The 20,338-nt window shown below is 35.6% G+C and overlaps 1 protein-coding gene across 1 annotated transcript in view; it reads right to left on the bottom strand.

Moving 5' to 3' along the window:
* The window catches only part of CHN1 (chimerin 1), a 187,490-nt gene that overhangs the window by 99,082 nt on the left and 68,070 nt on the right, over window positions 1–20,338 (bottom strand). Inside the window, exons 4-5 of the mRNA XM_045558932.1 lie at window positions 9,838–9,869; window positions 6,759–6,872 (exon numbers count right to left, since the gene is read on the bottom strand). Coding sequence (XP_045414888.1) covers window positions 6,759–6,872; window positions 9,838–9,869 — 146 coding nt within the window. The remainder of the gene's footprint in view (window positions 1–6,758; window positions 6,873–9,837; window positions 9,870–20,338) is intronic.

Below are 20,338 nucleotides of genomic sequence, written 5' to 3'. Positions count from 1 at the left end.
GGTGACAGAGTAGGACTCCACCTCAAAAACCAACCAAACAAACAAAAAAGACAAGCCAGGCAACTCGAAAGATACAAGAAGGACAAATCACCTCTAACTTCAGCACTTAGAGATAAACACTAAACATTTTTCAGATTGATATAGGCTATACATGTTTCAGAATTTATCAAATAATAGACATATTTTAAAAGAAAATATAATTTGTCCAAACATTGTTTTTTTCAGTGTTTAAATTTTCATTTGTTCTCAATTATTTAAATTTTTTCCAAATAATTCTTATCTTAATGTTCAGCATAAAATCAACACGAAAGAGCCAACTATTTTGCAGGTACAAGACATTCTCTGGAATAAGTCCAAATCTGTCCTAGAATATCCAGATATACGATTTGGGGATTATTAAGATTCTTACACATGTCACTTTGTTGTTCTCCCAATTTAGAGAGGCTAAAATGAGTCAGATTAACAGCAATGTCTCTGGAGCTGCCAAACTTGGATTTAACATTTCTCTTCTCTGGTGTATACCGGGGTTTAGAAATAAATAAATAAATAAATAAATGAGGTAGGGGAAAAACGATGAAAAGAAAAAACATTTCTCTTCAAAGTAAAACTTTAAAATCTGCAAGATATCTAGCAACCTTTTTAAAAATCAGTTCTCCACAGCCAAAGAAATACTGCTTACTAAATTAATTATCTAAATAATTCTGGTAAAATATAGTTCCCACCACCCTTTCTACTCATCATTCTTATTGCTCCAACAATGATCTTCCTAAATTGCATATGTACCCACATTGCCTTCTATTAAAAGCCTTCAGCAACTCTCATTTCCTACAGATCAAGTCTATATTCTTAAACATACAATACCAGGCTCTTCTGGCACACTTACTGCTAAAATTCCCTGCACCCCTCCATCCCCAGCAGTCTACCACACATCAAATGCTCCATGCTATTCTATATATTCCTGCCTTGGCCATTTCTTCTTCCCAAAATGCTCATTTTTCCTCACCAACTACCCCTTCTACCCGGTAAACTTTTAGAGTACCTTTAAGAGCTAGCTTAAATGTCTTCTTTCTTGAATAGTACTTGGCAGGATACAGAAGCTCAATAAATGCTGCTGTTTTGATGATCCAGTTATCTGGGGAATTATTTTAATTATCCAATTTAACCATGAAGACTAAACCCCTGATTTCCATGAAAGGCCTTGACATGTATTAGTGACATACCAGGGATAAGTATTTCAGGGTATGTATTAGTCAAAAGTGCTATGGATTTCACTATGCTACAATTATTAACATAACTGGGTTTTCCATATAACCTTTAAAAAAATATACTGAGTTAAAGTCAGTTTGGAAAATAATACTCCAAATCAAGTTTTTTAAACACTACAGGCAAAAGAACTTAATCAAAACAACTTACAAAACTTGGGTGCATGGCCTCTCATAAAATTTCGCTGGGATTCACATCTGATTTTCTTACTGCAATATTTACCGAAGCTAAAGTTGGATATACTGCTTTAGTAAGAGTTTGACCAAAATGAAAACATTTGAAAAATTATACCATAGGTTGATTCTTACTGCCTAAGAAAGAACCTATCTTAACGAGTACAGCCTATAACACTGTACTGGCTATGGTTAACTGTCTAACTGGGATCTATTTTCCTTCCTTCCCTTCAACCTTCTTCCTTCATTTAAAACAAGAAAAGAAAACCAGATTTTGTTTGGTCATTCAGTATTCCTCCCAAAGCCTCATCTTCCACAAGAAGCTGACCCATTCCCCAGCTCTAGGAGCAGATGTTCGTTAGACAGGTTATCAGTGCATGTACTTCCCTGTAGATGTCACTGGCCCAGGGGTGGGAAAGGGAGACTCATACTGGCCTCATCAACCTGAAGGGAAGGATGCATACTGCATGAGAGAGGAGAGCTCCCCTTATACTCTCTTGCTGGTCATAAACAAGAAAGCCTAAAGCTCTGATTGCCTAGGCAGCTTCCTCTGACGACAAAGAAAACCAGCCTTAGACTAAAGTTGATGCTGTGAGTGCCCATGAATAGAAGCAGAAAGATCTCAAATGCTTCATAACATCACTGGGATACTGATCATCCACCCTATTACTACATTTCTGAATTTCTCATTATGTGAGATATATCCTTACATAATTTATGTTTAAGCCAGTGGAGTTTGCTTGTTTTGAGTATTAGATAATACTTGCAGCTGATAGAGAATATGGTTCTTAAAAGTGGGATGTTACTAATAACAGACTAACAAGTTCTCTTTTGAAACATATTGAGATTATTATTCCCATTTTACAATTATTATAGAAAACTAAAGCTTGAAAAGGTTAAATATATAAAATATGGTTAGGCAACTACAACTCAAGTTTGTCTGACTCTAAAATCTATACTGCAACTTCATTTCCAAAGTTCTAACAGTGAGAGTAGATAATTGCAATTACCTTGTGATAGATTTTTAAAAAAATCTTTAGGAGCTTAAGCCATTGTGAAAAGGGGATATATTATATCAAAGGGAATCAATGTTGACAGTGAGCCAAATAATACATAAAAGTAATGCATATTTTCATACTCATGCCACATTAAATGTGCAACATTGATATAAAGACATGTTTTTTATATTTCCAAGAAAACTCCTGGTTGGAGTCCAAGCAAGTGTGCCCTACATTAAATGGATGACTTAGGAGAAATACTACTAAGATTCTAATGTTCAGCTATAATTCACCTATTTGCATATTTCAGTTAAGGCAGGAAAAGTAAACAGCCAAATAGGATGAAAATGTCACTTACATATTTGTTGAATTAGTAAAGGCCTTTTTGCATTCATAAAAATCTCATTTTTTTAAAAAAAACATGCAATGTTCAGATAAAATCAGTAAAAAAACCCAAAACTAGTTATGAATGGGTTGTAACTTCACTTATACCCAGAAATCATTTAGATTTTTATCAGGTATAGTGGTAATAATGAGAAAATAGATGCCCAATATTTAAAAGGTCATTTCATAGGATCACTCATATTAGCCTTCCACTAGTTTTTTAACCTCCCTAATTCACTATTTCCAAGAAGCAAATGAAAATTACCTGACATTAGGAACTTAATGGTGGGTTTAACAGCAGATCAGAAGTAGCAGAACTTGGGACTAGTAAACTGGAAGTCAGGCCAATAGAAAATGTCCAAACTGAGCCTAGTAATATTTTTAGTGAGAAAAATTATATAATGACTTATGAAATATATCTTTTAAAGAATTAGTTCTAAAACTATGAAAACCATAAAGAAAATATGTTTTCAACTAAATTTCTTATTTTAGGTTATGTATAATTGATATCTGCCATGATATCTCATTAAATTATCATTAATCCAAATGTTGTCAAAATCAACATACAGAAAACCTCAAGGGTACTTTGAAACATTTCATGAGGCATAATCTAGTGCCCAGGCCAGCATCTTCTTTTTAACTACACACTCTAAACATGCAAATGCCTATCTATATGCTCCCTTTGTATAACACACTTTCTATGAGTAACAATCATTTTTCCTGAATGAAGAAGGATGAAAATGAACAAAGACAGAAAAGCCAGATAAGGCCTGGCCTAAAAGTCAGGCTGAGATGGGGTGTGGGAGAAGATGCAACTGAAGAGGGGGGAAAAAAGATCTCATCCATAGAACACCTGCCATGCCATGCATGAGAATCTCTTACTGCAGAAAACTGGCACTGTGACAGCACACATGGAATACATACTCCCCTGCAGAGCACCTCGCATCACACACAAAGGTCCTCAGTGGAGAGTCAGGCCCTGCAAGTGCAGGGGAGATGCCAGTGACAGTGGGAGGTATGTTCTTTGAAACTGTTCAACCCAATAACCTTGCTGATCATCCCGTCAGATTTTAAGATGGATCATTTATGATACTACGGGAGATATATTAGAAGGAACAAGGCTAGACATTTGGGGACTTCTTAGGCAGTTATTAAACTAGTACAGGAAGGGGCTTAGAGTTGTAAAGGAGGGGAAATTTTGGGAAATACTTAAGAAATAAGATTTTTGATTTTTGGCTGTGTAGGACAAGCAAAAAGAAAAAGTCCTCTTAACCATTATATAGTACAGGCACAGTACCTAGGGCTTTCTGGGGTCTAAGAAAAGGTATGAAATATAAAGAGACAGGCAAGGCTCCAAAATATGAAAGAAAAACTATAAAACTAAAGTTAAGTACAAAAGCAATTTATATTTTTTAAAAGATTTACACATTTTAAAGGCAAAAAGTATATATTTGGTATGTGGTATGAGATGGGGGCCTCTAAGTAAATGGTGCCAGGGCCTGCATCTTAAAATAGACCTAAGAAAAAAAAGAAAAATGATTTCTTGGTTTCTGTCTTGTGGAACTGACTGAATAATAGTGTCACTAGATAATAAAAGAAATATAGATATTAAAACATATTTGGGACCAAAAGTATTGAGTTTAGTTTTGAATATACTCAGATTGAGGAGCCTATTGAGAAACTGAGTTCAAGGACTTATTCCTAATTTCAGAGCCTTTGGTTAATGGTAAATGGTAAATGCACAATGAACATCAATGGCTCTAAACTAGACAAACCAGCTACCCCCAATGGATCATATATTATGTTGAAAACAAAACAAATTGATGTGAACTAGATTATCAGTTGAAATAGGAGTATCAGATAAGAATAATACATATATCAATACAACTCCTATTTCATATTCTGCCTAACACTCGCCTGTCATACATCTAGTTTAAAACAAGAAAAACATCAATCATATTTCAGCATGTGAATTACTCGCAATTCATATTTACAAATTCCTCTCCCTACCCTCACACTACAGACCCTTTTACTCACTACCATTTCTTTTCCAAGTAATGATTTTATGGTGATTTTCAATAACAAAGAAAGGCCTTATGTTACCCGAGACCTATGAATTTAAAACACTCCCATCAAGGTTTATTGCATCAGAGTAGAAGGGAAATGATTATAAACCTAAAGCCAGGAGTAGAATGAGAGAGGGCAAGAAGGTGGGAATGAGGAAGAGCTTGGAAGGTTTGGGCACTATTTTTCCCCAAACTAAATCTGTGGCCCTCAGAGCATTTGCTGGTGTCAGCCAGTGAAAACTGCATGACAAACATGTTATGAGGAGTAACACGGTGTCATGGACAGTCTTAATATTTGAACTTCCAATTAGGCAAACCTGAGTTCAAAGTTTTGTAACTTCTATGTGATCTTGGAGAAAGGTAAGGGAAACAGCAACAAAGAAGAAAGAAAGTGTTGTATAGATTCCTGTTTCTTATTTTACCCCACCTCCTCCTCCTTTATTCTGGTCCTCTGTCCTTTACATCAAGCTTTATTTATCCCAGATAACCATATTACCAAACATTTGGAAATGTGGTGGTATAGAATTACAGAATTATAAAATATTAGGAGTAAAAAGATGCAGAAATCAACTTCAAGAACTTCTGTGATTTGCCCCAAATTAGTCTTCCAATTCAATCAATGGCAAATTGAATAGGTATGTGAATTGCCAGACCACATTCTCCCCCTCCTCATTTACTACAATTTAAACCTGGAAAACATTATAATTAAGTAATTAAAGGGAGATTTATACTTTATAATTTGCCACAAAAACCAAATTTCCATGAACATGAACTTGTGTGACAAGCTATTCTCCAGGTATGCAAATGATTCAGAATTCAGTATAAAATAATAAATTATATCATGCTTTTTATAAGAGAGATTAATATTAAATCTGTGAGAGGAATAAAAGCAGTCCCTGCTCACACACACAGGCACAAGTGATTGGAGAAGGAGTTAGACATGTTAGTCCTAAATATTAATGTCATCTTTCTATTCTCTATTTGTGGCTACCAAAAGAAGAGTCATTTCTTTGACCTCTTTGAGAGTTGCTACTTTTAAGTCTTTTCCAAAGAACAGATGAATGTATGTATGAATGAATAAATGAAGGGATGAACAAAGATAACGGATAACTACTGTGAGCCTCTGGAGAGGCAGCAGTGTAGAGAGATGAAGAGCACAGACTCTGAGCCAGACAGTCTGGGTTCAGATACCAGCCGCACAACTTCTTAAACGTGTGACCTTCGCCAAGTGACTCAGCCTCCAGGTCCTCTGTTTCCTCATGTGTAAACTGGGGACGGTAACAATACACAGAGATGTTGTGAGGATTAAATGAGGTTAGAGACCTGGCATGAGGTAAACCCAACAGATAAGCATGTATTGTATTACTGTTCTTATTATTGGATTCTTATTATGAGGTCAATAATTTGTTTCTGGCCACTGTACTGTAAGCTAGGAACAGACAAAATAGGCAAAGTTCAGTTGACAGGGAAGAGCCAAGAGCTCCTAAGGAAAGCTGCTTCAGCCAAGAGCCAACCTAAGAGAAATGACATTGCTTTAGCTTTATGAGTTACAAAGATCTTTCTCTAAGTCCCTTTCCTTATTCAAGAAATCTGATGAAAGCCGATGCAGCAAGACAGACAGGGAGAGAAGGGGTAAGATGGAATGGAAGGAAGTAGCTACCACAAAAATGCTTTAAAAGTTTTTCAATTCTTAATTACTGAGTGCTACCATTCATGAGGAATTTTTAAAGGGTCTCAAAGCTATTAAAATGGTAATTAGGTCCCAAGAAAACAAGAACCAATTCAATTACATGCTGGATGCTTTTAAAATTTAAAGCCCTCTATTAAGAGGGTTTTAAATGAAGCACAGTTATAACTGCAGGCCCATGACCAACCTTAAAGCCAAAGTGTAGGTCCCAGGCTGGCGCTGGCTCTCCCGGATGAGGTAGCTCCCCTCAGCCACACTCAAGAGCTGGTCGGCGGCTTCTCTGGAGATCATGCCGTGAAACCTAAGAAGCAATGGCAATTCAGAAACTGTGTTCCTTCTACATTTTTCAATAAAACAAAAGCCCCCCCTTCTCCTGTTGTTTTCTAGACAAAGTACTGCCATGCAGTGCAGGTGGAAGCACTGGGGTTTAACTATGCTTGTGTTTCTCTGGGCCTGGCCCCTGGCCAGCTTCTCTGTGGCGATAAGAACAGCACCTAAGTAGTGATCCAATCCAGTTAACAACCATGGAATCAAAATTCACATCCATCTAAGGGAAGATCAACCACCTCTCTCTAGAGGATCATTTCTTTCTTATGTAGCCATTTAACCATATGGACTTGCTAAAAAAAATATACAGAAATGTGTCCCATTTCCTTTCTCTCCATTAGTAACACTGCTCCAAAATTCTGGCTCTGAGTCTACATTGGCAATTTTCCAGGACCCTGGGTTGTCCTTAATTGGCATGATTGCACAATAATGTGCATAATCTGCATTACTGCATATTCAAGCCCAAAGCAAACAACTATAATACTTGCTTTCACTCTCTGCTAAGATCTTTGATTAACATGGAAAAAAGGAGGAAGAATAAATATAAATAACACACTCTTTACACAAACACAGTAGATTCATCTATAACAATATGACATAAACATTGATAAGGAAAAAATGTCAGTGGTGACACATATTAAAAAAATAAAACTATCTTACATTTGTATGATGATTTATAGTTTACGAAGAACTTATAAATATATTGTCTTTTCAGTAACTCAAAGATCACGAAGGAATTCAGGACATGTTACCCCAAAATATGCTACTTTGGTGTATTGATTATTTTGAGCAGAAGGCACTTGAAAAATACCAAATGCAGGGAGAGGCTTTCTTTGAACTCCTCTTATCTACCTAAAGACAGATCTTCCAAAAGGAATTCCACGTCATCAATCCCCTCTCCATGACTTTCATCAACCAACTGACTCCTATTACAGGAGAGGAAACTAAAATTCTACATCAAACCCAGATAAACTTTGCCACAAACTAGCATAATTCCCATCTATTCTTCTACAGGTCCAATCATCTTTCCTACAACTCATTTACTTCCCCCCCCTTCCCTATTGAGATGGGCTACATAAGCTCTCAAATCTCACTTTTTTGGAGGTATTCTGTGATGCCCCTGTACATATAATATTAAAAATGAATAAATCTACATACCTTATTTTCTATTAATCTGCCCGTTGCTAGTTTATTTCATAGACCCAGCTATCAAACAGGAATACAGAGGGAAAGTCTTTCCTCTCCTACAATAACTGCATTGACCTATTGCTCAAAAGAAACTTGGCAGCTTTCACTGGTACAAAAGAAACAATAAATAGTCTCTTGAATTTGAAATGATATATTTAGAAGGTCCTGAAATGGCACCTTAATAATTTAGGAACTTTACTAGGGGCAAGTGGCAATTTTCTAGAGTTCTTCCTCATAGGAATGGTTCAGTCCCTCTCAATTTACGTCTAAAAACAGTTCATGGTAGGTATGTTCAAATCATGATAATTTTAACAGCTAGGTTTACAATGGGCTCCTGAATTTCTCATCTCTATCAATTTCTCAATCTTTGAGAACTAAGTCCATAGGCTAACACTGTAAACCTGCTGGAAGCAAAAAGATGGTAACCTATCCCTTGCAGTAACATACACCATTAGATTAGCATATTGGTATATATTTTTAGTTTACATGACATCAATTAATAAAGTTAGTAAAATATAGTATCTGTTAAAAAAAAGGATCAATTAACTCAAAAGAAAATCACTCAGGAAAGCAAATTGTGGAACAGAACTTGACAATGATATTTAAAGAACTTTTAAAACTATTCATACCAGTTGACCTAAAATTTCTACCTCCCATAAAATATCTTATGTACTGAGATATTTCTTATGGTGTTACTTCTAATAGTATAGTAAAATCAACCCAACTCCCCAAAGCAGGAGACTATATAAATTACAACACAACTGCAAAGAATACCAGTGGTTTTCTACTATGAAATCACCCTTCCCTCAACTTACAGGTAGGTACCTGTAATCCATTCACAAATCTTGAAAACTTACATAGAATTTTAAACAATTTAAAATATTTGCTATGCACACTGTTGTTTATCTGATATGATCTCCAGTTATAAAACACAAATGATTTTATTTGGGGAATGATGGGATTATAGGTGATTTTTATTCTTTTCCCTGAAAAGCTACATTTCTGGTTTTTAGTAATCATAAAATTAAGGACTTTAAAAATTACTGCATTTTTCACAAAACAGAAAAAAATTTTCATCATCAATACTAAATGGAAAATCAGGCTACAAAATTATATGTATAAAAATCTCAATTTTATAAAAAAACATTAGGAAAAAAATCTTCAGAAGGTAATACTTCATTCTGTATGCTGGGGAAGTTAAAAAGATAAAAAATTATAATAAAAAAAGGTAATACTTCACAATGTTAACATTAGTTGTTTCTGGTTAGCATGAATTGCAATTTTTCAATAAATAAAATGCCTACAACTTATAGAAAATCTGAAAAATAAAGGTATAAATATAGAATAAATCACCCATATCCCAATGTATGTGTGTGTGCATATATCTATACACCTAATGTGTACATGCATACACAAATATATACATTTTCCTCATATACATCTAGGATTATTTATTTACTTATATGGCTCGCCTCTTTAACATTACTGCATGTACATTTGCCCATGCTATTTTCTTCTTTGTGCTTGTCATTATTTTTTTAAAAAAACACCCTGAGATTAGAACTTGTCATTATTTTCTATATTTTCCATCAATTAAAATAATTACATTTATAATTAGAAAAAAGAAAATTCAACTCCACCAAACTTGAATACTTCCTTCATCTTGCTTTTATTTTTACTAAAAGCATCCATTTACCTGTCTCTTTTACATATGCCAATCTATAAAATGTTTTCTGATAATCCATACTTACTCTCTTCCATAATACTTTGGTCTGTTTTCTACCTATTGGGAAAGGAGAAAAAAAGTTTATTTGTGGAAATGCAAATGTGCACAACATAACTCAACATTCTGTATATGTGACAAACTAAAGCATATATTTTTAAAACAGAACTTCAATATGATTAGAGATTAGGGTATGGACTCCCAGTGCTACCAGCAGATTTTTTGTGCCACTTGGACGGGTCGTTTCATCTCTCTAGACCTGTTTCTAATCTATAAAATGCTGGGTATGTAAAATGTTGGACTAAACTATAGTTCATTCTACTGTAGAGTTTAATGAACTGAAAAAAAATATTCATATTCCTTTATTCAAAGAGTAAATTAAAACACCCAAAACCTTAATGCCACAATTGTGTCACAACAGACTGTGGCTTTCTCTCCCCTCCTCCCCTGCTACTGCTCCCCCTTCCTGTTACTCCAGAGTCTCTGCTCTGCTGTTAACATCTCCATATAATCTTGTCCTTTTGTTCTCCCATCAGCTCTTTCCTAACCACAGTTTACCTTTCTCTGGCTTTTCATGGCAGTTGTGCTGGCAATAGCTAAGGGAAGACTTAGCAGGGCAGATTCTGAGCATTTTTACTGAGGTAGACAGAATATCCATAGAGGGCATTTGCCCCATTCATTCAAGAATCATTTACTGAACAGCAAATATATCCCAGGCATTTTTTTCCATCTGCAGGGTACACATCACTGGATAAAATCAAAATTATCATAATTCTTTTGGAACTTAACATTCTAACAGAGACATACAATGAAGAAGCAGAAGTTTAAAAAAAGAAAACAAGATCCTGTGAACACACTTGGGACAAAGAAAAAAACCAAGAAAACAAGAAAATAGCAAGTAGTGATAAGGGCTATAAGGAAAATAAGAATGAGTAACAAAAGGGAGAACTAGTGAGGTATTTCAGTTGCGTGGTCCAGATAGGCCTCTCCGAAGAGATGACATTTAAATGGGGTCCTAAATGACAGGATGCCTGCTCTAACTGCAGAATCACAGGAATGGAAAGAGCTTTTCCCTAGAAGAAAACTTGGTGACACCATGGACTATATTTATTGAGCTCTTGCTATTTGCTATGTATTTTACTTACGTTTAAAGATAATTTAATCCTCAAAATAAGATAGGCATTATTCTACTTCATCCTCATAAGATAGTATTATTCTCATTTTATTTATTTTTCTTGGCAAAGTTCACCTTTTTTCAGTATTTATAATTGACAAAAATTGTACATATATTATGGAATATGGCATGATGCTTTGATATAAGTATACATTGTGGAATGGCTAAAACAAGCAAATTAATATAAGCATTATCTCACATACTCATTTTTTTGTGGTCAAAACACTTAAAAATATACCCTCAGGATTTTCAAGTATACAATACGTTGTCATTAACTATAGTGACCATATTGTATAATATATCTCTTGAACTTATTCCTCCTAAGTGAAATTTTTTATCCTTTAACCAATACCTCCCCAACCCCCAACCCAGTCCCCAGTCCCTGGTAACCACTGTTCTACTTTCTGCTTCTATGAATGTAACTTTTTTAGATTCCAATGGGGAGATCATGCAGCATTTGTCTTTCTGTGCCCGGCTTATTTCACTTAATATAATGTCCTCCTGGTCCATTCATGTTGCAAATGACAGGATTTCCTTCTTTTTTAAGACTGTATTCAGTTTGAAATATACAGTATTCTACCATATATTGGAATGGAATATATAGTATTCCATCATATATTATACCATATTTTCTTAATCCATTCATTCACTGATAAACACTTAGGTTAATTCCATATCTTGGCTATTGTGAATAATGCTGCAATAAACAGGGGAGTGCAGACATTTATTCAACATTCTGATTTCACTTCCTTTGGACAAATATCCAGAAGTGGGATTGCTGGATGTGATAGTGAGCAAACGAGTATCAGAGATGTAAGATATGTTGTTCAGGGTTACTTATTCAAGTGGTAGCACTCAAGGCAAAACTAAGATTCTTACTCGGTAATAGCAAAAAGGGACCAAGCCCTTTATCTGTTTGACACTGACTCATCTGCATTAAATTAAATAAAGCAGTGCCCAAAGCAACTCAAAGGCTATCTTTTTAGTGATCATCTCCCTTAGTTCTTCACATAGCCTGGCTGCCAAGTCTGGTACTGTTTTCAGCAATCTTGAGATATTTATTCACAGCACAGAAAAACGTTTGTGTTTCAACGAAAAACTATGTATCATCTATAGTGTACCCTACTGGCTTACCAGATTCTAGCACAGTACACTGTCTTTGAACCATTTTGGTACTAAGTTTTAGGTAACTGGTATATAAATTTTTTCTCATAGAGTGGTGGTATAATTGACTTCTTCCCTACTCCCCTCCTCAATGGAAAAACGATTATAGTTTTATCTGCATGTGCAATTCATCTCAATATTCCTTGACTCCATATAAATTTGTGCTCTTTTGACTTTTCCTTTCAATCGATTATAACATCTGCCTGGTTCTCTCACATATTATGAGCAAAATAAATTTTTAGTATGTATTCATTTTTGTATCTGCAGGACAGTCATGATTTTACCTTTTCATAAAAATTAGATTTAAACAATACTTCACCCCTCGTGAATCTTTTGTTGTCTGCTGAGTTTGTTTTCAGGTTATTTATTATCTTCCCAGATAAATTCCACCTGATTTATCTCATTCCATAATTTCTCTGCTCATAAAACTCACTGTACTAAAACTACACCAGTTGGCCCCTAAAGCTACAGATGATGGTTATTCTCTTTTTAGAACCAGGGCTTACAGTACAGAGTGGGGTCATGCATCTGCTTGAGAACAAACCTCTGCTTTTGAGATGAAAATTCAATGTTTAGGTCTTAAAAAATTAATTTAGGCCGGGTGCGGTGGCTCATGCCTGTAATACTAGCCCTTTGGGAAGCCGAGGCGGGTGGATCGCTAGAGGTCAGGAGTTCGAGACCAGCCTGAGCGAGACCCTGTCTCTACTAAAAAAAAAAAAATAGAAATAAATTATCTGGCCAACTAGAATAATATATAGAAAAAATTAGCCGGGCATGGTGGCGCATGCCTGTAGTCCCAGCTACTCGGGAGGCTGAGGCAGTAGGATCGCTTAAGCCCAGGTGTTTGAGGTTGCTGTGAGCTAGGCTGACGCCATGGCACTCACTCTAGCCCGGGCAACAGAGTGAGACTCTGTCTCAAAAAAAAAAAAAAAAAAATGCTCAGTATTTACTCTAGAGGAACACTTGCACATGTACACATGAAAACATGTATAAGAATGTTCACTTAAGCACTGAAATAAATATACACTGATAGGGAAATAAATAAACTGCTTTACAGTATAAATAATATTCATGGTTTGAAGGAATGACGATAGGGACTAACATGGAGAAATCATTCAGACAAACTATTTAATACAAACATAAATTACAGAATAATAGTATGGTATGATACCATTTAGGAAAAAGCACATATACATACTATAACATATATTTATAATATAGAGAAAGATCTGGAAGTATACATACAAAATTTAAATAGTTACCTCTAAGAAAATGAGGGGAGAAGTGACATGACAAAGGCATAAAATGAACTTAAATCTTAACTGCAATATCATAACTTTTAAAGAATGTATTCATGCATTAATTAGTTAAAATCACCTTTTAAAAATGGAAATCAAGATTAATTTTTGTGTAATTTAATATTGGCGCTTCAGAGACATTAGAATGGGGGCCTCCAACATTTTGAGAAGAAGAGATCACGGCCTTTTCTTCAAATCATAGATCTGTGCAGATGTTTGAAGGTAAAGCACTTTATTAGGCCTATGGCTGTGAGGTAAAAGGAAAGGAGAGTTTCTGAATACACTCTACTCACTGACGAAAATCCTGGACAAGCACAAAGATGATGTAGTGACAGAAGTGAGACTGGTGGCTGCAAAGGGTATGGCAGTCTATTACATTTTCTAATTCAAGGAAAATACTGATTATTCAATAGTCTGCATTAAGTCCATAATTGTTTCCATTAATTGTGTAAGTAATCATCTTCACAGGGCAATTTATTTGCATCTTATATTGCTAAATAATTATTTTGCTTTACCCAAAACAATTCTGAATTAAAAGAAATTAGGTAAACTTACCATTAATACAGTATTGTTATATATAAGCAATATATCCAAAATAAAATTCACACACTTTCATCTTTCCTGTATTTTTATAATTGATATGTCAAACATGACAAATTTAAACTTTAATTCTTTTTCTCTCTTGACTTGATAGTGAAAGGGGTCAGAATATGCTACCCTAAAACATGCCACATGGGCAAACGGATTTTGAACTTTAGGCAATTAAAGAACATCAAACATAGAAGTTCTCTGTCTTTCCCTTTTCTGCCTAAAAGTAGAGCATAATTTCCTTTAAGAAAAGAAATTTACATTTGAAAAGAAAATTTCCATATGTAAAAGTATACTCCTCTCCCACATCAGGAAGAAGAGACCCCAACTTCACAGACAGCTCTCATCATCAGAAATGACCTGAGTCTGTATAACAAACCTTACTAAAAAACTCCTCATTTACCGCACATTTTCTTCCTTACAACTCACCACCCTCCCCAAGCCCAAAACTGCTATTCCTTTTCCTTTCCTTTCCTCTGTCTAGTCTCTTCTTCAACTTTATTATCCTTCATTAAAATGGTACATAAGGCCTAAGTTTGACTGCTTCCTTGGGGTTTTTACTTCTATTATGTGACTTCTCTCTCTCCTCCCCATGCACATATGAAATAAATCTTATCTCCTATTAATATGCCTTTGGTCAGTTTAATTTCAAGATCAGCCATTAAATCTAAGAAGGCAAAGAAGTTTTTCTTCCTCCAAAATAGCATTTAGATGTTTTCTTCTAAGATACTATTACTTAAGCAGTGATTTGGAATAGTCTTCAAACTCACAGACAATATGCCATTATTCAGATAATCAAATTAAAGAGCCAGTAATATAAAAATGATCATTAATGATCCCAAATTAGTTTACCTGCAAATACATCAAACTAAGATTTTAATTGTTACATGCAATAGTAAAGATAAATGTATGCTTACACAGACATTTATATGCTTGTTTCTAAGTTTTATAAATTCAGAATAACAGTCAAGGGCCTTTTTACAGACTAAAACTGGTTGAAGTCAATGTGACTGAGTAAGACATGTCTTAAAATGAGTACTTGTGTTGAATTATGTGCTTTGCTTTCTCCAATTTTCTGTATTTAGTAGTTAACATTTTTTCATGATAGCATATAATGGATAGGAAAAACGGGAAATGAGAACAAAAAAGATGTCTAACTAAAAATAAAAGGCTTATAAAATGTTTTATAACATGGATTGCATAAATTCTTTATGCCATTCCACTAGAAAAAGAAAACTTAAAGTTAATCCATTATTTATTTATTTATTGAGACAGAGTCTTGCTGTGTTGCCCGGGCTAGAGTGAGTGCTGTGGCGTCAGCCTAGCTCACAGCAACCTCAAACTCCTGGGCTTAAGCAATCCTACTGCCTCAGCCTCCCCAGTAGCTGGGACTACAGGCATGCACCACCATGCCCGGCTAATTTTTTTCTATATATATATTTTAGTTGGCCAGATAATTTCTTTTTATTTTTAGTAGAGACGGGGTCTCGCTCTTGCTGAGGCTGGTCTTGAACTCCTGACCTCGAGCAATCCACCCGCCTCGGCCTCCCAGAGTGCTAGGATTACAGGCGTGAGCTACCGCGCCCAGCCAATCCATTATTGAATATAACATAAAGTACATAGTATAGCATAAGAATTCAATAAATAACTCAATAGCAGATAAGTCATTTTTATTAAGTTGGTGCAAAAGTAATATTGCAGTTTTAGCATTGCTGAAATTTGCTGTTTGACATTGGAATACGTTCTTAAATAAATGTGGTTGTGTTATACATCATTTTAATGCACATTTCTCACTTCTTTTTGCTAATGACTTATTACTTGCTGTTTATTTTATATTTATTTTAGACTATGGAAATGATGTTAGACAAAAAGCAAATTCGAGCGATTTTCTTATTCAAGTTCAAAATGGGTCGTAAAGCAGTGGAGACAACTCACAACATCAACAACACATTTGGCCCAGGAGCTGCTAACGAACGTACAGTGCAGTGGTGGTTCAAGAAGTTTTGCAAAGGAGAAGAGAACCTTGAAGATGAGGAGGACAGTGGCCAGCCATCCGAAGTTGACAATGACCAACTGAGAGCAATCATTGAAGCTGATCCTCTTACAACTACATGAGAAGTTGCTGAAGAACTCAACGTTGACCATTCTACAGTCATTTGGCATTTGAAGCAAATAGGAAAGGTAAAAAAGCTTGCTAAGTGGGTGCCTCATGAACTGACCGAAAATAAAAAAAAATCATCATTTTGAAGTGTTCTCTTCTTGCAGGCAAAAACAAGAACCCATTTCTCAATTGGATTGTGACCTGCAACGCAAAGTGGATTTTATACAACAACTGGCAGTGAACAGTTCAGTGGTTGGACCAAGAAGCTCCAAAGCACTTCCCAAACCCATACTTGCACCAAAAAAAGGTCATGGTCACTGTTTGGTGGTCTGCTGCCGGTCTGATCCACTACAGCTTTCTGAATCCCAGCGAAACCATTACATCTGAGAAGTATGCTCAGCAAATTGAAAACTGCAATGCCTGCAGCCGGCATTGGCCAACAGAAAGGGTTCAATTCTCTCCATGACAACGCCCAACCACACGTTGCACAACCAATGGTTCAAAACTTGAACAAACAGGGCTACGAAGTTTTACCTCATCTGCCATATTCATCTGACCTCTCACCAACTGACTACCACTTCTTCAAGCATCTGGACAACTTTTTGCAGAGAAAATGCTTCCACAACCAGCAGGAAGAGGAAAATGCTTTCCAAGAGTTCGTGGAATACTGAAGCATGGATTTTTATATTACAAGAATAAACAAACTTATTTCTCATTGGCAAAACTGTGTCGATTGTAATGGTTCCTATTTTGATTAATAAAGATGTGTTTGAGCCTAGTTATAATGATTTAAAATTCATGGTCCTAAACTGCAATTACTTTTGCACCAACCTAATATTTAAAATATAAATGAAATTCATTAAATTAACATTTACTGTACAGTTTTATAAACAATGAACTATTTTCTTCACACAAAAAGTATTTTAATCAAATTCACCAAACCATACTCTTTCATTTTAAAGTCTGATTTCTTATATCAGAAAACAAGAAGAGATTGTTATATTAAACATATAAGTATTTTGCTCTCCACAGGAAATTTGAAAACAGCAGAAATAAATGATAAAAGTATTATAAATGTGAATTTCTTTTTCTCCTCCTCTGCAATTTTATAGGTTCAGGCTTCTATTTCTTTCAGTAAAGAAACTGTTCCAAGGCTATAGTTCAAAATAGTTATCTAAAAAAAAAATCCCCAACCAACCAAACAAAAAAAGACTATTCTACATTTAAAGAGCAAGTACTTCTGGGAGTAATGCCACTAGAACATTTATAAAATTTCCAAAATGTCTAATGTTGCTCTTGCCTACAGTGGTAGTGACCTGGTCAGAAGCCACAAGAAATCATTATTCACTTTGTTTACACTGTGAAAAATGATACACCTAGACAGACGAGTTAGCACTTTAAACCTAGTCTAGAAGTCTATATGACGCTTAAAAGTTGGCATGTTACATACATGAAATTGTAAGAAATAGTATGATTACCTTGGCCAAATATCAATATTTTTTCAGGTAATAGTCTAGAGAATATATTTATGAAGACTGTACACAAAAAACAAATACTTTCAAGCATCAAGATCTTGTTCTGCATGTTTTTCAAAATGGCTCAGTTGTCTGGAAAGGTGGAGGGAAGAAAATAAGAAAAATACATATTTGGTATCTGCTTCCTACAGTGGTAGATTCTGAATTAAAGGCTAGTGAGTTCATTCAAATCTAGCTTTAGATCTACTTTAATATCCTACCTTAAAGTAAGGAGAAGAGAAGAAGCAGAAGCTGCTGCCACTGCCTCATGGCTTAGGAAAACAGTCACATTAATTTTATTTATAAACTACTAGCATATTTTAAATCAAAGTTAGAATCTGAATGGCAAATCTTACAAGACTCTCATAATTTATCAGGATATTATAGTAAATAAATTTGTGTTTAAATGAAAAAATCAAAGTATGAGCTCTGACTGTTGTTAAAAGACAATTTACCAAAACATAAATAAATGAGATCATAACTCTTATACAGGCAAAAATATAAACACATGTTAAAGATTTTATTCTAATCATTAATCAATGAAGAGATCAGCCAGATGTTATAACCAGTTCAAAAGATAATCTGAAGAACAGACTACATTTATAAATCAGGAAATTTTGAAATGAAAGTACAAATAGAGGCAAAACTAGTTTTTCCACAGATGATATGCATGGGCAGGGGATATAATTGAACCTGTACAGGACAGGACAAAATCTGAATGTCTACAGATGCATTATTACCAGTTATCTATCAGTTATAGGGTTGTAAAATAGGTCAAAGACAGTGAAAGACTAGAAGCAGACAACTTGCAAGGTGAGCCACATGCAGACCATGCACAGACTTCCACTGAAGCACACATTTTCACTGCATTTATTAAATTATTTGTTTTTCCCATTATAGTTTACACCATAGGAAATATCAATATGGATAACAGCTATGTTTCATAAGCCAATAAAGATAAACTTACAAAAACTTCAAGAAAAACACTGAGTGACGGCAAAATAGAGGAATACTTATCAAAGACCTACATAGAGCTGGGGGTGACTTATAGGGAAAAGATGAGGAAAATGAGAATCAGAAATGTTATGAAACTTACACAGATTGTTTAACTTTTAATCCTCTATTAATAGTAAGATAAACTTTCCTACTCAATTCTACAGCATTCTAGTTAGTTATAAGTACTAGGACTGTAGCTTGCTTTCCATTGTTTTAGACATTCCCAAGAAAATCATTACCGTGCAGCATGCCAAATAAGTTAGCTCTCTGCCTACTGTCAAATTTTACTAATTCAATAAAGAATATTTACAGGTTTTTAACACTATATAAATACTATTTAATAATGTGCTGAAAAACTAGTTCATCAGCTTCTTGAGATTAGTTTTCTAGCTTTTGTTTTGATTTTTAATCAGTAGACTGCATAGAAAAAGGATAATACGTAAATTCTGTAAAATAAACTTCTTTGTATTCACCATTTTCCCAATTCAGATTCAAGTAACCTCTAGGAAGTAGTATTTAAGGGAAAGAAACTATCAGTCTGTTTATTTAATAGTTAACTGGTAAAGGGGTTCTTTTTGGAATTATAGTTGTGATCTCCAACCAAAGCATACCTTACTACCCAAATGTTTGTGAATTACTGATGATTTTTTTTCCCTCTAATTTGGTCTTTTTTTTTTTTTTTTTGAGACAGAGTCTTGCTCTGTTGTCTGGGCTAGAGTGCCATGGCGTCAGTCTAGCTCAGAGCAACCTCAGACTTCTGGCTCAAGCAATCCTTCTGCCTCAGCCTCCCGAGTAGCTGGGACTACAGGCATGTGCCACCATGCCCGGCTAATTTTTTCTATATATATTTTTAGTTGTCTAGATAATTTCTTTCTAGTTTTAGTAGAGACGGGGTCTCGCTCTTGTTCAGGCTGGTCTTGAACTCCTGACCTTGAGTGATCCTCCTGCCTCAGTCTCCCAGAGCGCTAGGATTACAGGCGTGAGCCACCGCGCCTGGCCTCTAATTTGGTTTTGAGGTCTCTCTATGGAGAGTGGCTATAAATTCTAGCCCTGCCCTGATGGGACTCCAGGGGAGGTGGTCGTGGATGTTTATAGTGTGTCTTTCACGGGATAATTTTTTAATCTGGTGGACAACCTAATATCTAAGTGTCTAATACATGACCAGATGTCCCTCTCACAGGAAGTTTGTTTATACCGGCAGACATCCTTGTAGCTCTTGTCTGTGTCCAGTTCAATCTCCTAACAAGACAGTCAGTCTCTGGGAGAGCCCTGACCAGGAGAAGAGTTAGGCTTGGACATGTCAGTCAGTTGAAACACAGGGAAGGCAGCACAACACAACACATGAAGTAACATAAGCAATGTATACTTACAGATCCCAAAGAGAAGAGGACAGCACACCTCAAAGTGCCAACAGGAGGGGGGAAACCTCCTGGGACAAGCACACTCAACCAGGAAATAGAGGTCAAGGAAGAGAGAGGGAGGGACCTGTTGGCCAAAGCCTTCATTAGGGTCCCAGGGAGTTACTCTAGCAGGTTCCCCCCCGCGGAGTTCTAATTGGCAGGTTTATAGCAAGCAGGCATGAGCTCCAGGGAGCCATGCTGTGAACTGAGAGGTGGTCACTCCATCTGGGCAGTCCATGCAGGGCATGTGGCTCAGGGGTCAGTCAAGTAGGTTGTACCTAGCTGTCTCATAGG

The sequence above is a fragment of the Lemur catta genome, chromosome 8 (genome assembly GCF_020740605.2).
Source record: "Lemur catta isolate mLemCat1 chromosome 8, mLemCat1.pri, whole genome shotgun sequence".
Classification (NCBI taxonomy): Eukaryota; Metazoa; Chordata; class Mammalia; order Primates; family Lemuridae; genus Lemur; species Lemur catta.
The sequence above is the reverse complement of the archived record's forward strand: the minus strand, read 5'-3'. Positions and strand labels throughout refer to the sequence as shown.